Source organism: Anopheles cruzii, chromosome 3 (assembly GCF_943734635.1).
Source record: "Anopheles cruzii chromosome 3, idAnoCruzAS_RS32_06, whole genome shotgun sequence".
Classification (NCBI taxonomy): Eukaryota; Metazoa; Arthropoda; class Insecta; order Diptera; family Culicidae; genus Anopheles; species Anopheles cruzii.
The window spans coordinates 30,436,643-30,457,230 of record NC_069145.1 but is presented as its reverse complement, the minus strand read 5'-3'; the positions used below and the strand labels follow the sequence as shown (position 1 = coordinate 30,457,230).

The window sequence follows — 20,588 nt, the reverse complement described above, 5'->3', positions numbered from 1 at the left end:
TTAGCCGAGTGATGCAACGTCGGATGGGAGTGTTAAAATATCACTCGAACTCGAAGGCAGGTCAGTTCTGTTATGTTGCCCCGTTCCGTGCACCATCTTCGACGGTGCAGACTGGCGCACAGACTGTGGCACACAAAGCGAATGAAACCATCAACCGAACGACGGACGAACGACGACGACGCCACCCCTCATCGGTATTCTGGGGCCGGGGTGCGCGCAGTCGGAGTGCAATCTGCATTACGAGGCACATTTTTCAACACACAAATGATGCAGCAAAGCATCAATCATTCGGTTTCGCTTTTTTTGCCTTCGTTTCTTCGGCACTTCTTGTCACTGGAATGCCATCAAATCATGCGCTTTTGAGCTCGGCTCGGTGCTCCCGCGAGCGTTCGTTAGTCCTGCTTCAGGCGGCAGAACCCTTGGGCAGAATAACAATGCGGCGTTAAGCCTTAGAGCAGAGAGCATACACAGCGATCAGTCGATCAACCGATCATCATCGCAAAGGGAGGGATTATTTTCACTCACCCGCCACGGCGCGGTGTCCTGTGTTTCCTTTCTCACACCGTAGCCCGCTTTTCATTCGCCCGCTTTATCCTTGTAATCCCGCTTCTCATGTCGTAATTTTTGTTTTATGTGTTCTCTCCCACCATTTAGGTCACCGTCGTCAAGACGCTGGACTACGAGCGAACGCAGCGCTACTATCTGACGATCGTCGCATCGGTAAGTACACAATTTATGCCCTTAAATCCGAGTCGAGTGTTTTGCCATTGATGCAGCTCATATTACGGGCCATAGCAACAATGCTACGATGGGCCATTTATTGGTCCATAAAGTGTCACACGCCCGAGGAAGCATGTGAGATCCGTTTCACATTGACCATTGGGCTTGTTATTTGGCAACGCGAAACGTCGTCAGTCAGTTTTGGTTTGTTGCATGCACGGCGAAGAACAAAATGGCACCACGACAACCCGGTGGCCTAGTTCTGTGCCTAACACAGCTCCGTTGTTGACTTCAAACAAACCTTCGACGAAGCCAACAAACTTTCGAATGCTTCCTGTTGACGATGAGCAGACATTGGATGATTTTTGAAATTAGAGAAGCTATAAACAATAGTGAGAGCCTCGTCATGAATCAATGCAATCTCAAAGAAAGAATGCGATTGCATCGGAACTTAAAGCTTTATTTACACCCTATAGGCGGATGTCGGGTAAACACATAATTTAGTTAGAACATCACTCACTTCACAAGTTGAGACCTTAAAAATAAATCTGCGCCTTCTTTGAAAGCATGCGATCTCTCGTATCTCGATCATTCCTTTTGAATCGTAATCGAGCACCTTACGACTTCGGTGACCACCAAAACCAATCGCCATTGGGATTCGAGACCGCCGATCGCACTTCGCAGCTTGAGTGCAATAAAACGCACGTCGCTTTGGCGCTCCCGCAGGGGTTTTGGCAGAAACCCTTAAACCGACCAAGTGTTGCCGACGCTCTGCTCGGCGTGTAATGATGGACCGCCTTCGCAACGCCAGACACTTCAACTCCCATACAGGTTTTGGGGCCCGTATTGGGCATGCTGCAACGACCGACCGTTTGCTTCTCCCATCTTCGCTATGCCGATAATGTTTCTTCCGATTTTCTGTTTTCTCACGAACTCTTGGTTTCTGTGTGGTGTTAATCCACCGCGCCCCCAGCCACCAACGAGGCCGACCACGCATAAAACGGCGGCCAAAAATATTCAAATTTATTACTTTCGCTGCGCTTCACGGACGAGTTTGCAATTATCTTTTGGTAGCTTCTCGTAGGTTTTGAGAAACACAATTCGGTTTACGCTTTAAGCGGAGAAGCAATTGAAATTCGGGTTCGTTACGGTTTGTTTAAGATGTCTTTGTATGAGCGAGCCTATTAAGTGCTTCCATTTTTGGAACGCGAACACGATTAGGCTGTGGCTGTACCGATGGGAAATATTCTCACACGTGGCCCGGGCTCCAGCCAGGCTGTGGGTCAGTCCCTGAAGGAACGGAACGAAATGGAACGGTACATGCGTAAGATTGCCGCCCATCCATGGCACGGCGAACGAACTATTCGGCCCACTATTCGGCCTCTCCGGAATGCACGTTGGTCCGTTCTGGGCCGCACAACATTCTTGATCACCGTGGGTACGCCCCGTGTCCCGACACGTGGCTGCGAAGCAAACGAGCTGGTCAGCAGCACCAGGGGCCCACAAGCAGCAGCAGCAGCAACATTATTCGCCAAATGTCGGCAATGTTTGGTGCTTAATAAATCAAACTCCAAAAGGTCCACCATCCGCCCGTCATGCGCCTCAATCCCTTGCTACGCCCAGCGAAGGTTGTAGGGAATGAGAATAGGAAAAAAAAACAGCTAACCAATTCTCCCAATCACCTAGCCCGCAAGCCGGTCGGTGGCCTTTTATGGAAAACTATTTGCCATCGAACCGTGGCAGTGGAGAGGGTTTTTCGGGCGGCGCCCTTCCGCTCAGCTGGGCGGGCGGGAGTGCGATCGTATCGGTTTCAAATATCAAATTCTCGCGGCAATCCGCCAAATCTGTGCTCGACCACGGGCCACCACGGTCCAGGCGATGGCGACTTTTCCAGAGGACGTTCTAGCGCCGATCGCAGACCGAACCCTATGGCGATCGATGGTACCCTTCTGGGCTGCCACTAGGAAAACCTAGGAGCTCAACATGTGAGCCGCCCTCACGTGCTCCTTTGCATTCTTTCCGTTCGGCGCCTGTCCCGCGATTGATTTATTGCGGATCGTCCGTGCCCGTGCTGCTGATACCGTCTACTTCCCGGGGCTTCGGCTCAACATGAAGCATACTTTCTTGCCCAATCAACCCGGGGGGAGGGCCGTTCTAAGCGTGTGGAGGATGGCAGTAGAATGTGCGCCATCGTTGACACTTAACCTTCCGTGGCCGGAATGTGCTTTATCGGGTCCGAGCCAGTGTTCCACTTCGTTTGTTTAGGTCCTGCCTGCCGACAAACACCATGAGCACACACCAGCTGGGCGCATACGTGACCGTGTCACTCAACGGAGAACGTGGTAAAAGGGAAACAGAGAGAGCGAGAGGGAGAGAGCGGGGGATGAAACACACACCTTCGAAGACAAACGACATCATGTCGGGTCGGTTCGAGAAATTGGCGTAAAATTTGTTCGCAAACATTATTTACTGCGCCACACCGACCGACCGGCGCACGTCGTGGTTCCGTGGACGTGGGCTCCGGGTGCTAGAAAAGATATTTAATAAATTTCCCGAACGGCCACAACTGGAGCAAAACTTGACCGCGAGACCACGAGTATGTGTGTGTGCGCGGGAGATGTGCGAAGCTCGCAGATCGGTTGCATAGCAACCCAAGAGCCGTTCCGCTCCTCCGGACCGAAAGCTCCAAATCGTGGCGATTAAAACCCGTTCCCTGGGCGCTGGACGCGATTTTCTGCACGAAACCAAATTAATGGCGTTGTTTGCGCTAAATGGTAGCAATAAATTAGTGCACAGATTTCCACCCGGGCCGCCGAGCGGGGTGCCGAGCCAAAGGACACTGCGTTGCCCGGCCGTGCCGAGCCGAGTTGCACACACTTGTCAAAAGAATGGTGGAATTAGTTCCTTGATTAATAAATTTGATTCGGCGTTTGACAGCAGGGACTGCCCAATAGACACCGTACGTGTGTGTGTTAGAGGGAGAAGTCCTCCTAAGTTCAACACATTCGTTGTGTGTGCCGAGGGCCGAGTGAAGTAACAACCTGCCCGAAACCGAGGCCGGAACGAGTGCTGGGACGGTCCATGTTGCAAACAAAATATTTCCATTAACCCTGAGCCGGACACAGCTAGACGTTCATTAACACATCGATCAATAAGTCCTTAAACTGCCGAACATAATTTTATATTTTTCATATTCATTTTCGAAGAAGAGACTCGAACGGTGCTGTGGTGACACTAACTCATTGTTAGCATCCAGTTATCGCTGGATGACTGAAATTAAACTTGGCCGAACAGTCCAAAACACCAGCTGAACGCTCTCTGGTCCGGCTCAGACACCGACTAACATCGAATAAGTTCAGAAAATAGTCAAATGAATAATCTTAAAGTATTATGCCAAAGGATAGATAACTTCCTGAACACTTTACGCTTATTTAATCTAATTTTACAGTATATTTTCGGTACGTCGAACGATTGTTACATCAAACTATCCGTAGCGGTGACAGGAGTTAGTTAATAATACTTATCAGGGAGTCAGGTAATAATACAGTTAATTTACATTTTTAATTTTTCGAAGGATTGATAAAACCATCGGAAGGAGCCCTAAAATCCCGAAAAAGACGCGTTGTACTATGTGGTTTAAAAAAAACATTTTCGTGTAGCGCAAGCCCCGGGATCTATTGCCCGATGTGTTAAAAAAAATCGCAATGCACGACGTTTTAATGCCGGCACTTCGCGTTCTCCATTCTCCCTCGAAGCCAAACATTAGCTCGCTTCGGATCCGAAAACCGATCTACGCCATAAATTTGTCAGCGTACGGAAATAATGCTGGCATTTAACACCCGTCGCAGATAACTCACTTAGACCGCGGGCCGTGCCGTTCCGGCCGGGCGGATTAAGAGTGTGGTCCGTCGTTTCGGGTTGCAGTTTTTCGATTCTTAATTTTTTAATACCTTCCCATCCCGCATCCCGCGGCGACCGAACAGTCGTCGTCGGGGTCCGGGAACTTCTGCGAAATCTGGGATCCTTTTTTAAGGCCGATAATTTCATCCACCTGACAGCGTCGTTGTCGACCATTACGTGTGAGGCGAGTGAGTGAGTACGCTGCGCTTTATTGTTCCCTTCAATCCTGTGTGTGTGTTCTCTCTCCCTCACACATACACACACTGTCCGCCATCGTTTCGAATGAGCGTCTCGAAATTGATGACCGATTAAAAATTATTAATTGATACCGGATCGAAATAATTCTGCCGTCGTGGCCCGGGGGATTCCGCGAGCTCTTCCAATTGGAAACATTTAAATCCACCATAAAATGCGGCAATCCGTTTTGGGAGATTTAAGTCCGCACGTCAGGCGTAGCCTCCCGCCCCGCGTGCGTGTGTGTGTGTGCATTATCTCGCTTATTGCACTGGTTCCCATCCGCAACAGCCCTGTTTTTACGGGAGGGACCCGAGCTCGCGGGTCTCGCGAACGGAAACCGCGTCGCGGTGCACGACGGCAGTACCGCAGGAAAGCGGAAACGTGCCAAGTCCAACCGTGTGCAGGATTTATTACCGTACGCCAGAACCAGAACTGCCGCCACCAGCACCAGCCAGCATCCGGTGGTAGCCGCGAAAGAGAAAGGAGGGAACAAACGATGGCGATGTGGTGGCCCCGAAAGGCTGCGCCGGCCGGGCGTTTGAGCAGAAGTTTTAAAATTAAAGCAAACATGCGCTTACGCTGTGCCGACGTTTCGAGTGTTCGAGATTTATTTATTTTCTGCCCCGGCCAGGCGGCACCCGGGGATCGCAGCAGGGATCGCCGCCGCCAGTCGCCGCGGTGACGCACCTGCGACGCGGTCGTGGTCAGAACGGTGCCCGGCCGGATAGGTAGGTTGAAATTGGCATCGATTCGCGCGTGGGCGCACACTCTGCTCTCTGCCCCAGGAGGCCCCGGCTTGACAGACGGTGTTTGTGTTGCTGTTGACACGATTACTAATCGATTGTGGTGGGTCCATTTGGGTCCTTCTGCACCACACCGGCAACGGCACAACAATCCGGGTCGCTAACCGGGTCACCACACCCCAGGGTTGGCCGTGCATGAATCATTCCGGCGGCGCCGGCCACACTTTTGGACGAGCTCCAGATTAGGGGTTCGTCGCTTGCCCGAGTGTCGCGCTCTTTTGTGCGTAAACGCCGAACCATTTAGGGGGCCCGGAGCAGCAACTCTCACCTGGCAATTGGGCGATGTTTTCGGGCCGTGAATCGGCCCATCTTAAACAATTCACTTCCCGGCCCAGCGGGGAGACACCAGGACCCCCCGGTCCCCTAATAGGCCTGATTATGATTAATAACGCGAATGCATTGTGAAAAGCTGCCCAATGCGTGCGTTTTGTGGCGGAGTTTTCAAACCATTATTAGATTATGTTTGAATAATGCATTAGACTGGGACCTATCTCTCTATCAACCACCGGCCGGTCACCATCCGGTCTCGGGATCGGGCGCACCTTGTGCCGGGGTGCCGATCCGAGAGGTATTAATCAAACTAATCGCCATCGATTGTTAGGCAAATGAACCACCAAAAATCCACCCGGAATCGGAATGTTGGCCGCTGTGACACTAATAACTAATTGACGCGCCCGGCATATTGCGCCCCGCGCGGTACTGGGGTCCGCGTCTCCGAAAACGGTTCGATTGATTAACATTTCACTCTTTTTTTTTCGTTCGGAAACGTTTGCCTCGAACAAGCAAACGCTCTGTGTCGCTTTTGAAAAGTAGCGAAGTAGCAGTAGCAGCTCAAGAGATAACACCACACCTCCTCGTTCCCCTCGTTTGGAGCTAGCCGAGGATTCTCCGTGGGTCGGTCGGAGAGAAGAAACCATAAATCAATGGCGAATTAATGGCTCGTTCGGATGTCGTCGTTATGGGGCCCGCGAGATTAGCATATTTCGCTCACCTCAGCCACAGCCTCCTCGCGGGGAAAAGTCGGTCACCGCAAAATGTTGTTATCGCGTTTGGCGCTCGGTGGAATATGCATGAGGTGTTAACACCGTGCTTAGCATTCCGCGGCGCGCGCCCGAGCAGCACCTTTAGAAACCGCGGAAGAGCGTAGAAAGCGTGTTTTTTTCTGTTCGCGCCCAACTCTAACGCTGGTTTTGGGGTCAACTCGTCGGATCCCACCAGACTCGCGGCAGATCACGGCCCCGTCTTGTGGTGTCGTGCGGAAGTACAAGTTAATTATGCAAGTAACCAAGCCAAGAAGCTGAACAGAACACGGGGCGGGGCCCTCAGCAACCGTCCGTCCGCTCGGAACGCAAAGGAACACACATTGCGCTGTACTCATTAAAATTTTCTCACCGTCCTCCACACGCCGGCCTAGGAAAAGGGTTTCCCGTGTGCCACCCCGGTAATTGCGCCAACGCCCAGGGCGTGTGACTGTGTGTCTCTATTTTACACATTGTCACCGACGCATCGGCGATAAAAGCCGGGTCGGAGCGCGCATAAACTTTTGCGCCCAAAACCGTGGAGGGATTGCGTGCGGCGCAAGCGACGAACCCCAGCGCCCCATGGGAAAATGGGAGGCCCCCGTTGTGACCAATTCATTCGACTCGTGCGACCTTCTTCTCTCTCTCTCTCTTCGCACACGAGGAATGCATTGAAACGTATCCACCACAAAGCGAGCGGCTGGTTGCAATGGCAGCCGGCAGAATGCAGCATCTCGAAAAAGGGCCGCCGATGGTCTCAATGCTGCTGAAAAGTTAAAGTTCATCTGCGCCTACCCTGCCTGCCGGCAGTTTGTTTTGCGGAACTGTGCGAACGGGCGGCAAAGGAGCGGCTGCTTCGAACCGACGACGACGACGCCGACGACGACACCGCGAGGCCAAAAAGCCAACGACGTGTAGTTGGCTAATGTTAAACAACTAATTAATTTCGATTTAAACCGAACGCCGCGAACGCGATTGTGCTCGAGCGGCGTGGCGATCTGAAGATGCAACCGCGGCCACGGCCAGGTCCTTATGGCGCGGCGCTCGTCGTACGACGATCTTCGGCGCACGGGGCCGCGCTCCGTGACGATATGGGAGAGACCCCCGTTGGCGTGATCCAAGTGTCGTCGCGGATGGTGCTCCGTTAGCGGGCCACACGATAACCCACTTGCATAACAACCTTCGGTCGCTCGCCGGCGGGAGCCCCCGGGGATCATCACGTGATCCACCGCGAGAACCGTTGCCGGTGAGTTGTGGATCGTCGTGTCCCCTTTGGAGTGTGTTGTGAGAAAATTCGCTCTATCGCAACCCGGACCCGGGGACTGCTCTCGAGAAGTTCAAGGATTCACCACCGCTCGGGTTGATGGGCCATCATTCGCTGCCCCACAACACCTTGACATATGGCCGACGACGGTGTGGCTTCCGTTGAAGGTAACGCGAACACCGCGTTCGCAGCGTAATATGCAAAGCATTCATTTTCTTTTTGTTTCGGCGTTTGATTTCCTAAATCAACGGCACTCATTCGGCAGAACCAAGAACCGAATTTCGGTGGCCTCTGACTTTTGCCGATCTGCCGATCCTGGATTGCTCCGCTTTTTGTTGGCAAACTTTGCCAACCGTACCGAACGGATGAATGGAGGCGAACCCGGCGAACGACTCAGAACCCCTAACGAAAGAGAAACCGGAATCCAATTAATGTAATTGATACTGTCAAACCTGTCGCGAAGGTGCCCATTCGGAACGGCCAACCAACCAGCCAGCCAGCGTGTGGTGCCCTCGATATGTCGCAGCAGCAGCAGTTTCTCCCCGGAGCAGGCAGCGTCACCCATCACGCTTATGATACGCTCGCAGCATTGGGACACAGTTTTTCGTCCCCCCCATAAATCGATTCAATTTACTTCGTGCTTTTTTGTGGATGCCCTCGTCGTCGGGCCCGCTATCAGGTTGCACCGCCGACTGGCGACTGGCGAACCCATTCGTCGTCGCCGTCGTCGTCGTTGCAGGTTGTCTATTTTTGAAGCTATGAGCCAGTTCTGTCGTTTGGGGTTGCGCTGCACCACCGGGTCTACCGGTTCAGGTGCGGCAGCAAATGAAACCGACAGCCTGCGACAAGTGCCTACACTACCTATACCACCGGCGAAGGTGATCCTCGCGCCTTCGACGATCGACGTGACCGCACTCTGCTACTAACCCGGCGTAAGAGAATGAAAATTGGCAAACATACGGGCCTACGACGACGACGACGACGACGACCCGGTTCGCAGATCGAAGATTAAACTTAATTCAATACATCTGGGGGCCGCTTCGGGTACACTCTCAATTAATGGATTATTTAATCATTAGCTCGGCAGCGGCAGTAGCGACCGAACAGCAGCAGCGGCGATGGCATTGCGCGTTCACATTCGCATTCCGCGCACCGGGAACCAACCCGACGGCCGATCGCTCTCCGTCTGAATGGCGGTGCAACGATTTTGTAATGATTAATTAATTTTTGGTTTGTCGTTTTTATTTTTCATTCAAGCGCGCGCGTGTGTGTGTGCCTGGTTTGGCGTGTGTCCTGTACGCCAAGGGCTAGAGAGGGATTAAAGGATTAAGGCTCGAGGCCGATGTCACGAACGGGTTCAAATTTGTGCGGCTCACCGTCATCGTGTTTTTGCTGCTGGACAAACCCAAATTATACCGAAACTCGCTGGCGTGAAGTTCAAATGGGCCATAAATAATAATAGGAACCTTTTGATCACCTATGGAATACATCCAATAAAAGTAGTATAATTAAATGTAAAAAAAAACAACGGTTATCCGAGCGAGATTCAGAAATAATTATCATTAATAACAAACTTGCATCATTTACGGACGTTTTATCTGATTGAAAGCTAATCTCATAAGCCTTTTCTAACTTCCTTGTTAGTAGGGACAAAAACTAAAGTGCCTAATCAAAGAGCTTCGTGAATCTCGCAGTTTCCGCTTAAACAAAATCCTCGGGTGGCGAAGACAAAGCTTAATCAGAAGGTGCCAGGTCTATCGAAACTTAAACAATCACAATCGGTCTAAATGTGTATGCACTTCTTCAGGATTTGTTCAAATTTCTATCAAATGAAACTGACTAAAACTCGGCTAGCAATAGAGACAAGATTTTCTCTCACTTAAAATCCATTCTTGGTTGTCTCTAAGGAGTGTAAAATCAGATAAAATACACTAAATAGATAAATCGATCCGTATTGAAAGTTGATATGATTGCAATGGATGGAAACGACCGAACATTGAAAATAAGTGAACATTTGATTAACTAATAATCCAATATTTAGTGTAATGAAAGACTAACATTTCTCAACGTGGTAGACGACATAGTTGCCCTTATTTTCTCTCGTTGTGAAGCACTAAACAGTTTTTTTTTTATTTTGAAGCAACGAACGTGTATTTTCTTTGCATTGTAGTAGTAGGAAATGAGAATTTGCTCTAGCTGCAAATTAACCGGCCATTATTATGCTTTTTTGGTCACATTACCTTGATTTACATCTGGCAAAGGATTTAAACTTAAAACCAAACAAGTTTTGGTTACATTTGACTAGACTTCAGAATCGTAACTGTCCCTCACCAGCCACGTCGTAGAGCCTTCGCGGCATGTCCTAAGATTTTATGGATCCAACGCTGAACATTACATTCCTCACCATTGTTCCATTGGCCAACCGTTCGAATGCGGGAAGGATCCTTCTCATCCGATGGCAGAAATAGTGAAAGCGCGACGCATTTTTTTTCCTTTCCTCCCAATTTCACCTAACCACGGAGCAATGGTGGACGAAACACTAGACGCGGGCGCTCGATTCCAAATCGGCGCGAATCGAAAACAATAGAATGATCAAAAATTTAAATTTTCTCTTCTCTGACCGCGGGCAACCCACAACTTCAACCTACGACGACGCTAGCTTTTCGATCGTTAATGCAGCGCATCTTCTTTCGCCTTAGAGAGCATAGCGGCGCATAGAAGCGCGCATTGGTGGTTGGGTCCGTTCGCGAACCACCACTCGTGGCGGTGGCTGCGCCCTAATGGCCGCAAATGCAAATGTGGCTGTATTTAGTTGTTTCGCCCGTGCCCCGTTTTGGGCATCCCTTACGTTTGGGGGATGCCCGCCGGAGGTGGCCCGCAGGACGGTTGCAACCGTGATGGTGTTCCGTTTCTTTGGCTAGTATTTTTTATCATCTTTCGGCAAACAGCCACAGCGCCAGGGCCGGGCAGCGGCTATCAGATAGCCAAAGAGGAGGGTGGTGAGGCTCCCAACAACCCCCCGTCTGCGGCTCGATCGCGGCGGATCGAATTGATTTTATTTTTATTCCGTGCGGGCCCCCTCATTTTCGTGTGTAATTCAATCTGTACAATAAGAGAGGAAGCTTCATGCATAATTCATAGGCCGAGCGAAGATGGTCACAGTTTGGCCGCATGCGATGAGTGGCCAAGATTTTTTCGCCCCTTTCTACGGTGCGAAAGAACCAAACGGTGCCACGCAAACGGTGGTCCGTCCGACCAACGAGAGACAGGGACACCGGATCGTCCCGCCGTCGGACCATTAGCATAATGATCGACGAGTGTTTTGCGAGCGACGCGATCCGAAAACCTGACGCTCGATCGATCGATCCAACCACGACCCGGAGCGGGCCGGAGTGGGTTGCAAATAATTTGCACTCCATAAATGGTGTTTTACTTTGCCGTTACACTTTGCCTTCCCGACCCACCGCCCCTCTCTAGCTCTCTTTCTTTCTCTCTGTTGCTGTCCCGATGGCCATCGAGATCGCGGCATGATTCCGTAAGCATTTGATTGTTGTTGATCGCGGGACGGCGAATTGGAACCCCCCGCCGGTGCTTAGGCACGGCGTACCTTCACCTGTCCCTGACGGATCGCTACCCCAACCGAGGGAGTTCTCCACTTGAATGTGGGTCACATCACACACAGGCAGCCAAAGAAGTGTGGGTCCTGCCACAATCCAGAAGTAAATTATCGTTTTATCGACTGGGCGAAGAACTGGGCAACTGGGACACACGGAACCGTCCACCCACCCGCCAGCTGGAGGGTAACGGGTGCCGGAATTCACTTCCAGAAGTGTTAAATTCTCCCGTTAACGGAGCCCGCCCTACCGACCGTCGGGCGGCACCACTTACTGTAGCCGCCTCTGTACTGTTTTGGTATGCTCACGCGGCGTATGCTTCCCGAATGCTTGCTCTCCCGCTTGCTTCACATGCCGCCGACCGCGCATCACACGATCTCCGGTTCGTTGTGGTTGGATTGCGGCGATTTTTTCCACCCATTTTCTTTGTTATTTTGCCTGCACCAAATGATTGTAATCACTCGGCTTCGGTGGCTTCCGTGAGGTGATTTCACGCCGACGACGTGAGCCCGAAAGTCGTGTCGGAAGGGTGGCTGGCCAGGCTTTTCAATTTCCCAGCCGAGAAATTTGTGACACACACACACACACACACGCGAACCGAGCCCCACCGATTGCGATCAGCCGGAGCCGGCGATCGTTAGCCATCACGCCGTGACAGATAGGGCCGGTGATGGTTTTGGTAAACGAACGAACTGAAAGAAAGAAGCTCGAATCCCATTGTTTGCTCACTTGCCCTCGGGGAGGGTGGTGAGGGGCCATCGGTAGCTCCGAAAAGGAGGGAAAAAATCGATTTACGTCCGACACCGCGGCACCCATCCGATCGCGCGCCAGCATAACGGGACGTGTCGATCGGGATCAACACGATTATGCTGGCCGGGCGGAAGGGTGTAAAGTTCACAACATGCACCGAGGTGTGCGGGGTGTGAAAATGCGCGCACGGTGCAAATAGAACCTCTTCCCCGCCCGAAGGGGAAGGCGACTCTAATTATAGACCCGACCCGAGGAGGGTCACAGAATCGAGGTCAACGATCAAGTCGCGATAACGAGTCGCGCCAGGGGTGTGTGATCCACGGTGGCGGCGGGGCGCAACATTAATCGGTGGCCAGCTTCTACGGCCATTCAAATCGCTCATCACCCATCGGCGGCGTGAGTTCGTTCCCCCCGTTCGTTGCATAACCCCGTTGCGCCCCGCGCACTACGTGCATGATCATGCGCGAGAAGCATAAACGCTTGGCGCAATTAAGCATTCGCCCGGCGCGGGGCAGGCGGCCGGTTGCCGGTTGTGGGGATGGGGCCAACCCTTGGCGCGGAACTCGGACACCCCGGATCGTGCACCGAATGGCCGGCCCATCACGGCCACGAACAACTTAATTAGCTTTCTCGAACCTCAAACACGTGAGGCTACGGTGCGGTGGTGGCTGATCCCGCGAGGCACCCACGAGGTCTTGGGGGGTGGCCTCTTGGGCAGCAGGATGTGCATTCGATGACTCTTTCCCGCGGCCAACATCGCACGTTCTCGACCGTTGCTCGGCGCTGCGGGAGATCATCCACGGGCGATGGGCGACTTTATATGTCAACCCCGGACCGGAGCGTTCGTGTCACTTTCTCCACGCACCGCCACAATGTTACGAGCTGTACACCCCCGCAAAAGTGCAATTAACTATAAATTTCTTCAAGGGGGTGAGAAAAGGGAAGAAAACCACCAGCTCCGGCTCGGGTCGGGACTCGGGATTGGCCGGTCTGAGTGCTTGAGCTTTGAGTTTTCGCTTTCCGTGGCCCCATTTCCGGCCTCGGGGTGCCCTCTCCGGCTCGGCCTTTTTTATGCTTTCGCCTCAATCCAGTGCCACCGATAGGCAGGACTTGGTCAGCGATAAAACTGTCACTTCGAACCGCGATTTGCATGCCCCGTTTTAGAGCGTTTCGTGTTTTATTCGGTTCGGGAAAAAGAAAACCATTTGGCGTGAAATTCAAAACTTTCTTTGAGATGTTTCCGTTCCGGTCCGGGCAGGGTCATCATTTGCGCCGTTTTGTTGTATAATTTGTTGCCATTTTAAAGAGAGCCTTAAATCGATTTTCACAATTTTTGCTAGATCCCCGACAAGTCACTATAGACGTGTGTGGCATTGCGTTGTCCTGGATGCACCATAACATCTCTTCCGTTGGCCGATTCTGGCCATTTTTGGTCAATCGTTAGCTTCAAACGATTCAGTTGTTGACAATAGAGATCTGAATTTTATGTTTAGTATTCATGCGGAAGCATCTCATAATAAATAATTCCTTTCAAATCCCACCAAATACACAGTCGAACCTTCCTGACCGTTGGTCCAGGTTTAACCAGGTAACACAGACTGCATTTGTTTTTAAACAGTTACCTCCGAAAGTGTAGCTACATAATACTGTTTAATTGATGCTTAATGAAATCTTTCCTTGATCTTTCGCTGAGGCCCCTCTGCGACTCGAATGATATTTGTTCGTTTTATTTCGTCTCCAAAAGTCGGTTGTGTTTCTCAAAGTGCTTTGCCCAACACTAACTCGTAACCATCAACTATTTTTGCACCATTATTAAAGATGGATTTAGTAGTGGTAGTAGTAGTAGTAGCAGTAGAAATAGTTTGATGATCATGACGTTGTTCACAATTATTTCTTGGGCCTAATTGCCGCCGCACTGTGAATTTCAACAACCCATCATCATTAGCGCAACAGTATTGATCGTCTCTTGGCCGGTTGACACACAGTTGCATTCTCTCTGCCTCTCTTGCGATGTGACAAATCTCTTACAATTGGCATCGCCAATTTTTCTTTCACCAGACGGCAGATTTCGCAACGACCACGAATGTGTTAATGTCTTAAGGTTATGTTTGATGGCTAGGTTTCGGGACCTCCCCGATGGATGGTATGCTTCGCTTTCGCAATCATGGCCTGCAACCTGCATTTGTCTACCTGCACACACACTCACAAGCATTACTAGTGCTAACCAGCTACTGCGCGCCCCTCAAGGGTTAATTGCTGTCAACCATTCCGAGACCCCCGGAGGCCGACGTCGTGTCGAAGTCCCTTTCGCGAGCCGGAGTTAATGACAGTTTGCATACTGCTGCTGATGCCGCTCGTAAGCTCGTAACCATCAACCACGCGAGAGCAAGTGCAGCCCGATGGGATCGTAAACGGATTTTTGCCGCGCACGACGGGGCAACGAACGTTATGCGCACTCATAAGTCGCGATCGGTTTTTATGTTGATCCTTCCCATTATACCACACGGCCAACCTCGAAAGTGCACTACGGGTCCGCTGCTGCCCGCGTGCGTCAGTGAAGATGCTTAGCCGCGGCCAAGATTGCGCCGCTTCCCATCGAAATGTCTCGAAGATTCGCTTCGCTAATTAATGCCAACTTTTACACACCGAACTTCCTAGAGAGACCCTCTCGGTCACGCTGGGTAATTATAGGCCTCACTTTTGACCACCGGACACACACGCAAAAGCGCAGCAGTGGCAGCAGCGGCAGCACCGCAGTTGCGTAATTCCTCCTCCTGCGGCGACCGGTTCGCCGGAGTCGGCTGAAATTAAGACCCCTGTTTTCCCCGGACTGCCTGTCGAACCGGGCGAGCGCGCGCGCGCGCGAAAGTTCCGAAGTTCAAACGATGCTCCACCTAATTATCGGTCAGTTATTTAACTTTCCAGTTGATCGCTTCCGGGGAACGAGAGAGCGCGCGCGCGAACCCGTTGCGGTCAAAATGAAGTCAACGGCCTACCGGCCACACCGGTAGCCCCAAACTGCTTACGGACCGAGGCAGGTGGCACGGTACACCTAGCCAGCCTAGGGACATTCCCGGAGCCCAACCCGGGGTTGTCGGTGAAACCATCAATTTCGCTGGACCGGATTTTGTCCCGATCGACGAAGGAACAAAACACACCCCACAGGCGGAACGAATCGTCGGGGTTCGTCGTCTGCGTGGCCAGAGTAATTAAAGTCTCCCTATCTCTGAGGGTTGCCGAGTTCCACAGCGCGCGCTCTCGCAATTAAAATGATAGTTTTTCATCGTTCGGCCTCGATCGATGGGCTGAAATGGCTTCGGGGCCGCCAGCGCCCAACTAAGGGCAGGACAGGGTATCGCGCGGCGCGAATTATGCTCCTGCGACGCGTGGCCACGTTGCGTCAGCCTTGCCGCCCAGGACCATACAGTGCGCGCTCTCTCTCGCTCTCTCGTCTAAGCCCTAATTGGGTCACAACCTGTACGGCCGAGTATTGTTTTTTGTTCACCCACTATCTCTCTCGCTCCATCTTCTAACACCTTCAGTCTCCGGCACAAGTGTTGGTTGGCGTGTGTTGAAGAATACCGTCCACACTCGATGCGCGATTGCATAACGGATTGCGGCCATCGATCGGCTCGGTGACGCGCGCAATCGATTTTCATTCATACATCGTCGCGGCGGTCCTACGCCGCGGTCCTGCACCATTCAGTAAAACAAAACCAATAATAATAAAACGACGGAACGGACAGACCTCTCTATCGGCGGCGCGCGATGGCGCAACGTGTCGCCCTCTGACAGGTGCTGCTTCGCGCGGATGCTCCGAGCGTTGGGCGCGAGACTTGGCCCTGGGTGCCACCCGTAGGTGGGCGCCCGTGGTGCGTGAGTGGAGTGTCAATTGGCACGCTGATCCAATATTGTTTTGCTTTCCGATCGACCGACTGCCAGCACGGGGCCTTCCATTCCGCAGGGTTATGTTGACCATCGCGGGGTCCAAGGTATACAGAAGGATCCACCGTCCAACGTTGGGCAGGAGCTGTGAGCTGCATGGACTGACCCCGTCATTGATTACCCTTCTTTACGTCACCGGGCAACGAGCTTAAGGCGTGAGTTGGAAGGAAGTGCAGCTTTCCCATCAATGCGCTCCAAGAAGAACGAAATGTTAGAAGGTCATGCCCGATGGCCATCCCTTGTTGTGACCCCGCGCCACTCTCTCTCTCTCTCGGTCCTGCCATCCCGCCACATGCCATCCGTTGCACAACAGCGCACCTTTCATAATCCCAATTTACTTAACACACGCGCGGACCCGTCACGGCCTATCAAACGGTTAAACGTCATCAAACGTCAAAGCACTGCTCCCCAAGGGGATCCCCAGCGTGGTGTCCAATCTTCTCGCTCTCTCTTTCACTATCTGTCTTAAAATTACAAACACTTGAGCTTCGGAGATCGGAGTGCACACTCACGCCCGATGACGGCACCATCTTCGATCTGCCGCGGCCTTTGGGCCGACCTCACGGCTGGAAGATTGCAAAACACTCAACAGCAGCCGCAGCAGCAGCAGCAGCAGTGCCGTGTCACAGCCCAACCCCAGTGTCGTCAGGTGAATCCACCGGTGGACCGGGCTAATTCCTGGCATCAATCAAATGCACCCGCGCGTGTTGCGCAAGCCGATGACATGCCGCGCACCGGCGCAAGGTGCTGATCTCTGATCCGCTCACTCAACGTGAGATCGGCTCATGTGTGTGTGTGTGGAGTGCAGTTCCTCACCGCGATCGCTGGCCACAGGATGCGATCCTCCCGGAGGTCATCGGCTTAATGCGCGCGCGCGCCTGCAAGAAGTGAAAGGCTAATTAAATCAAATGCCTCAAAACCATTCTGTGGCAGTGTCACCCGGAATGCGCCACCAGACGGAGCGCGCATCGTTAGCAGGTCCGAGAGGTGTTAAAAGCCCGGTTGTCGTGCCGTCGATCGCCGGACCCGTCAACACCCGTGTCCCGTGGCCGATTTATGGCCATCGATCCATCGACATCGGCCTTCGCGCACCGGACCGGACCGGACAGAAGCGTACCCGTACACGACCGCGCGATGAGAATCGCACCTTCGGGGAGATATTTCGGTGTCTCTGGGAGCTCCGCCGTGTTCGCTTATCCCTTGACGATCACCACGTGGCTCGCGGCGTCAGGCAGGACTCGTTTCACCGCCTCGTCGGTGGCGTACTCCGTAAGAACCGAGCCGACCACGAGATGCCGCAGATACGGCCAACCTGTTGCCAGCCCCTTTTCGGGGCGACAGAACGACAGAACGGTTCCCGCGCCGATGCTGTCACCCGGAAGAAGGCGAGTGCAGCAGCAGCAGTACTTCGGCTGTCCACCTGCTGCTGCCAGTGCTTTTATTGCAGCCGCAAGTGGCCGCAATGACGTTTATGGCATAATTTATACGCGCCTACGTCTCCTGCTCCAGGGTGCTCCAGGCGACGGTCTCAAGAAGTGATAATGGCGCCTTTCGCTCTCGCAAGAGATGGACACAGCGAAACTGAGCCAAAGAAATATACTAAAAGTTCAACAATAATTCGTCATAGAAAGGAACCATTAAGTCTCATATTTGCATGTCGCTACTTCAATTTAACCGTCTTGCAAACAAAATCTCGAATATTACGGTGTACTTCTTCTAAAAGTGTTCCCACAACAATTCTCGTCATTTTAAGCCACCTTTTCGGTGGAATTTTTCTTATTGTTTACTTTTCCAATCAATTTTCGAAGGTTTTGAGCTATTTTTCCACAATGACAAATGACTGATTCGGACCAGAATAATACTAGGTTATTAACTGGCTTTATGGGAACTCTTTGACGTACTCACTCACTTTGAGTCAGTTATTGTTGGAGCTTGACGAGCAACTGGATCATATAAGAACTTTGATGACTGTTTGATCTTAAAATGATCACTAATTTTGCCCCAATGTTACCCCATATGAATGTCCTTAAAATGCTTTTCACGACCTTGTAGACTTCTTCGTTGTTTAATCATTGTCTCCTTTTCGGACGCAACTTCACGCCTAGTCGATAAATCCACAGAACATATTTTTCTGTAGTTACACCGCTGATAAGGTATCGCTGTAGGCACTTCTTACTAGAGTTTCTCGAGTTCATATGCAGTATTCGCAGTCCTTTTTCTGGGGCTAAACGTTCGCTGTGGCCATCGGTTACTTGCCCAAAGGCACTTCTCACCGTCCCGCTGGACCCGATCACCGATGGATCGTGTTCGACGTTCCTTGCACGCAATCATTCCGGACCAATCGGACCCTTGTCGGACGTGAACCGACGGGGCGTAACTCAAACGTAATATAGTACTGGAAGTTATCAGATTCCCGCCGACCCGAGGACACCTGCGCGAGCGGGTGCATACTCGTCGGTGCGTAGCAAGTTTATTAAGCCTGGGCTCGCTGTCAAAGTGGACAGCCCAACAACAGTCATGGCTGCTTGCGCTAGATATATCACATTTGTCTATCAATTCGGAGAACAGAACGCGGTGGCCACTCACGCCATCGGGAGCCCCCAGACCCAGACCCAGGCCGGGGGTGCTAGGTTTGTGACGGTTGCGACAAGTTCTCGCTTTCGGTGCGGGCCGCCTTTCAAGCTACTTCCAAGTTTGGGCCTCCCGTGTAGGGGTAGTTAACCTTCGACGACTGCGCCGTGCAGTCGTTCTCGGTCGGCGTGGTGTCGCGTTTCCAGCACACACACCCGGTCCGCGCTACGAGAACAGGTCGCGGGGCGGCCCATTGATTGTTTCGCTACAGAACCGTGTGTATGCAAATTAGGCTTCACCCTCAAAATGGAGCATGATTTTATCGTTCTCTGATTGCTAACGGGGGGGGGGGAGGTGCTGTGGGTTGTGTGCCGAACGAGACACACCACGGGGCAACGCGGCGTTCGATCCCGACACTTGGTCTACGGGCGTCGCGCAAGGCGTCGCAGGCGTCGTTACTTGATCGATCCACATCCGATCGATCGATTGGCGTTTTTGAGTGAATGAAACCGCCCGTCGCGAAACCGGACGGGCCACCCGCCCGTCGCCCGTCGTCCGATCACCACGACGTCTCGTAGGTAGCGTGTGATGTGCCTGATTCCGTTTATCTCAATCTGCGCTACAAAACGCTTCGCGGTCTAGAGCGCGCATTTTTTTCTTCGCCTTTGGATTGAGCAGCAGGTTTCAAACGCTCGGACATAGCGGCTTAGTGCGCTAATGCTCGGCGCATTACGAGCGCTCATAATAATTATGCTTCCCGCTCGCTGGGCCCAGCCGTTTAGAGTGTAATTTAAATGGCGCGCGAGTGCGCACTCGCCAGCTCCGCAAAAAGTGTTGGAACCAGGCGACCAGGTCCACACACACACACACACCATTATGGACCGGCTGTGGCACCGCGACATTACGATGACGCCAACGACGAGCGGATCGAAACGAATTGAGCGGTAAAGGCACTTTGATATCCTCGCGCGCCGGGGCCAGGTCCAAGCCCCGGCGCAGGTCCGTAATTCTTCGAGGCGTTAAATAGGCTCTTACAGCGCACCATTTAGCTGCGGTGCGGCAAACCCGAGCCTCCCCAAATGTCACCACGGCCCCGGCACGGGTAAATACCTTCCTGACAGGATGTTGGGGTTGTCTTTTTTTCTGCTGCTTTCCATTCCACTTCGCACCGACGGAGGCACCTGATGCGGATTGGAGCTGAAGCGGATTCGGGTATGGCTATGGGTCGGCTTTATGGGCAGCCCGCATGATGTGACGGGCAGCATGATTTGTTTTGCTCCATTTAAGTCACGGTGTACGTAGTTGGCGCGGGTACGTGCGATCGTGTGGCGCAGCGCCTCTGGCAATCCTCGGCTCGGGCAAAGCCGATTAGGAATTGTTGGAACAAATTTAAATACTGCGCCCATGGGTCGGCCGGGCGACATACATCTCTGTCGGGTCCCGTAGGTGTCACCGGCAACGGCGCGTGTGCGCTGGACCCCGCTATGCTGCAATAGCCCTGTGCGCCTGGCCCGCCTGGTCTTTAATTGTCAACCCGCGATCCGCGACAGTCGCTGGCGGCCTAATTTTTTCTGGATCAAACACGGATCTTGCGGGCCGGGCTCCGGGCGCAGAAATATGGCCGCCTGCTTAAGCTTAATGATGCGTTTGGTGCGCACATTCGATATGCTGTTTTAATAAACCTTCCTTTCGGCGCTGTTGTTGCACACCACGGCACCTGCGCCACCTATCAGCCATTTGGGGCTGCCGGCACGAGAAAGACAAA

The 20,588-nt window shown here is 52.5% G+C and overlaps 1 protein-coding gene across 1 annotated transcript in view; it reads left to right on the top strand.

The window, feature by feature from the left end:
• The window catches only part of LOC128270200 (cadherin-99C), a 105,935-nt gene that overhangs the window by 65,056 nt on the left and 20,291 nt on the right, over positions 1–20,588 (top strand). The window contains exon 6 of the mRNA XM_053007604.1: positions 655–720. Within this exon, the coding sequence (XP_052863564.1) occupies positions 655–720 (66 nt within the window). The remainder of the gene's footprint in view (positions 1–654; positions 721–20,588) is intronic.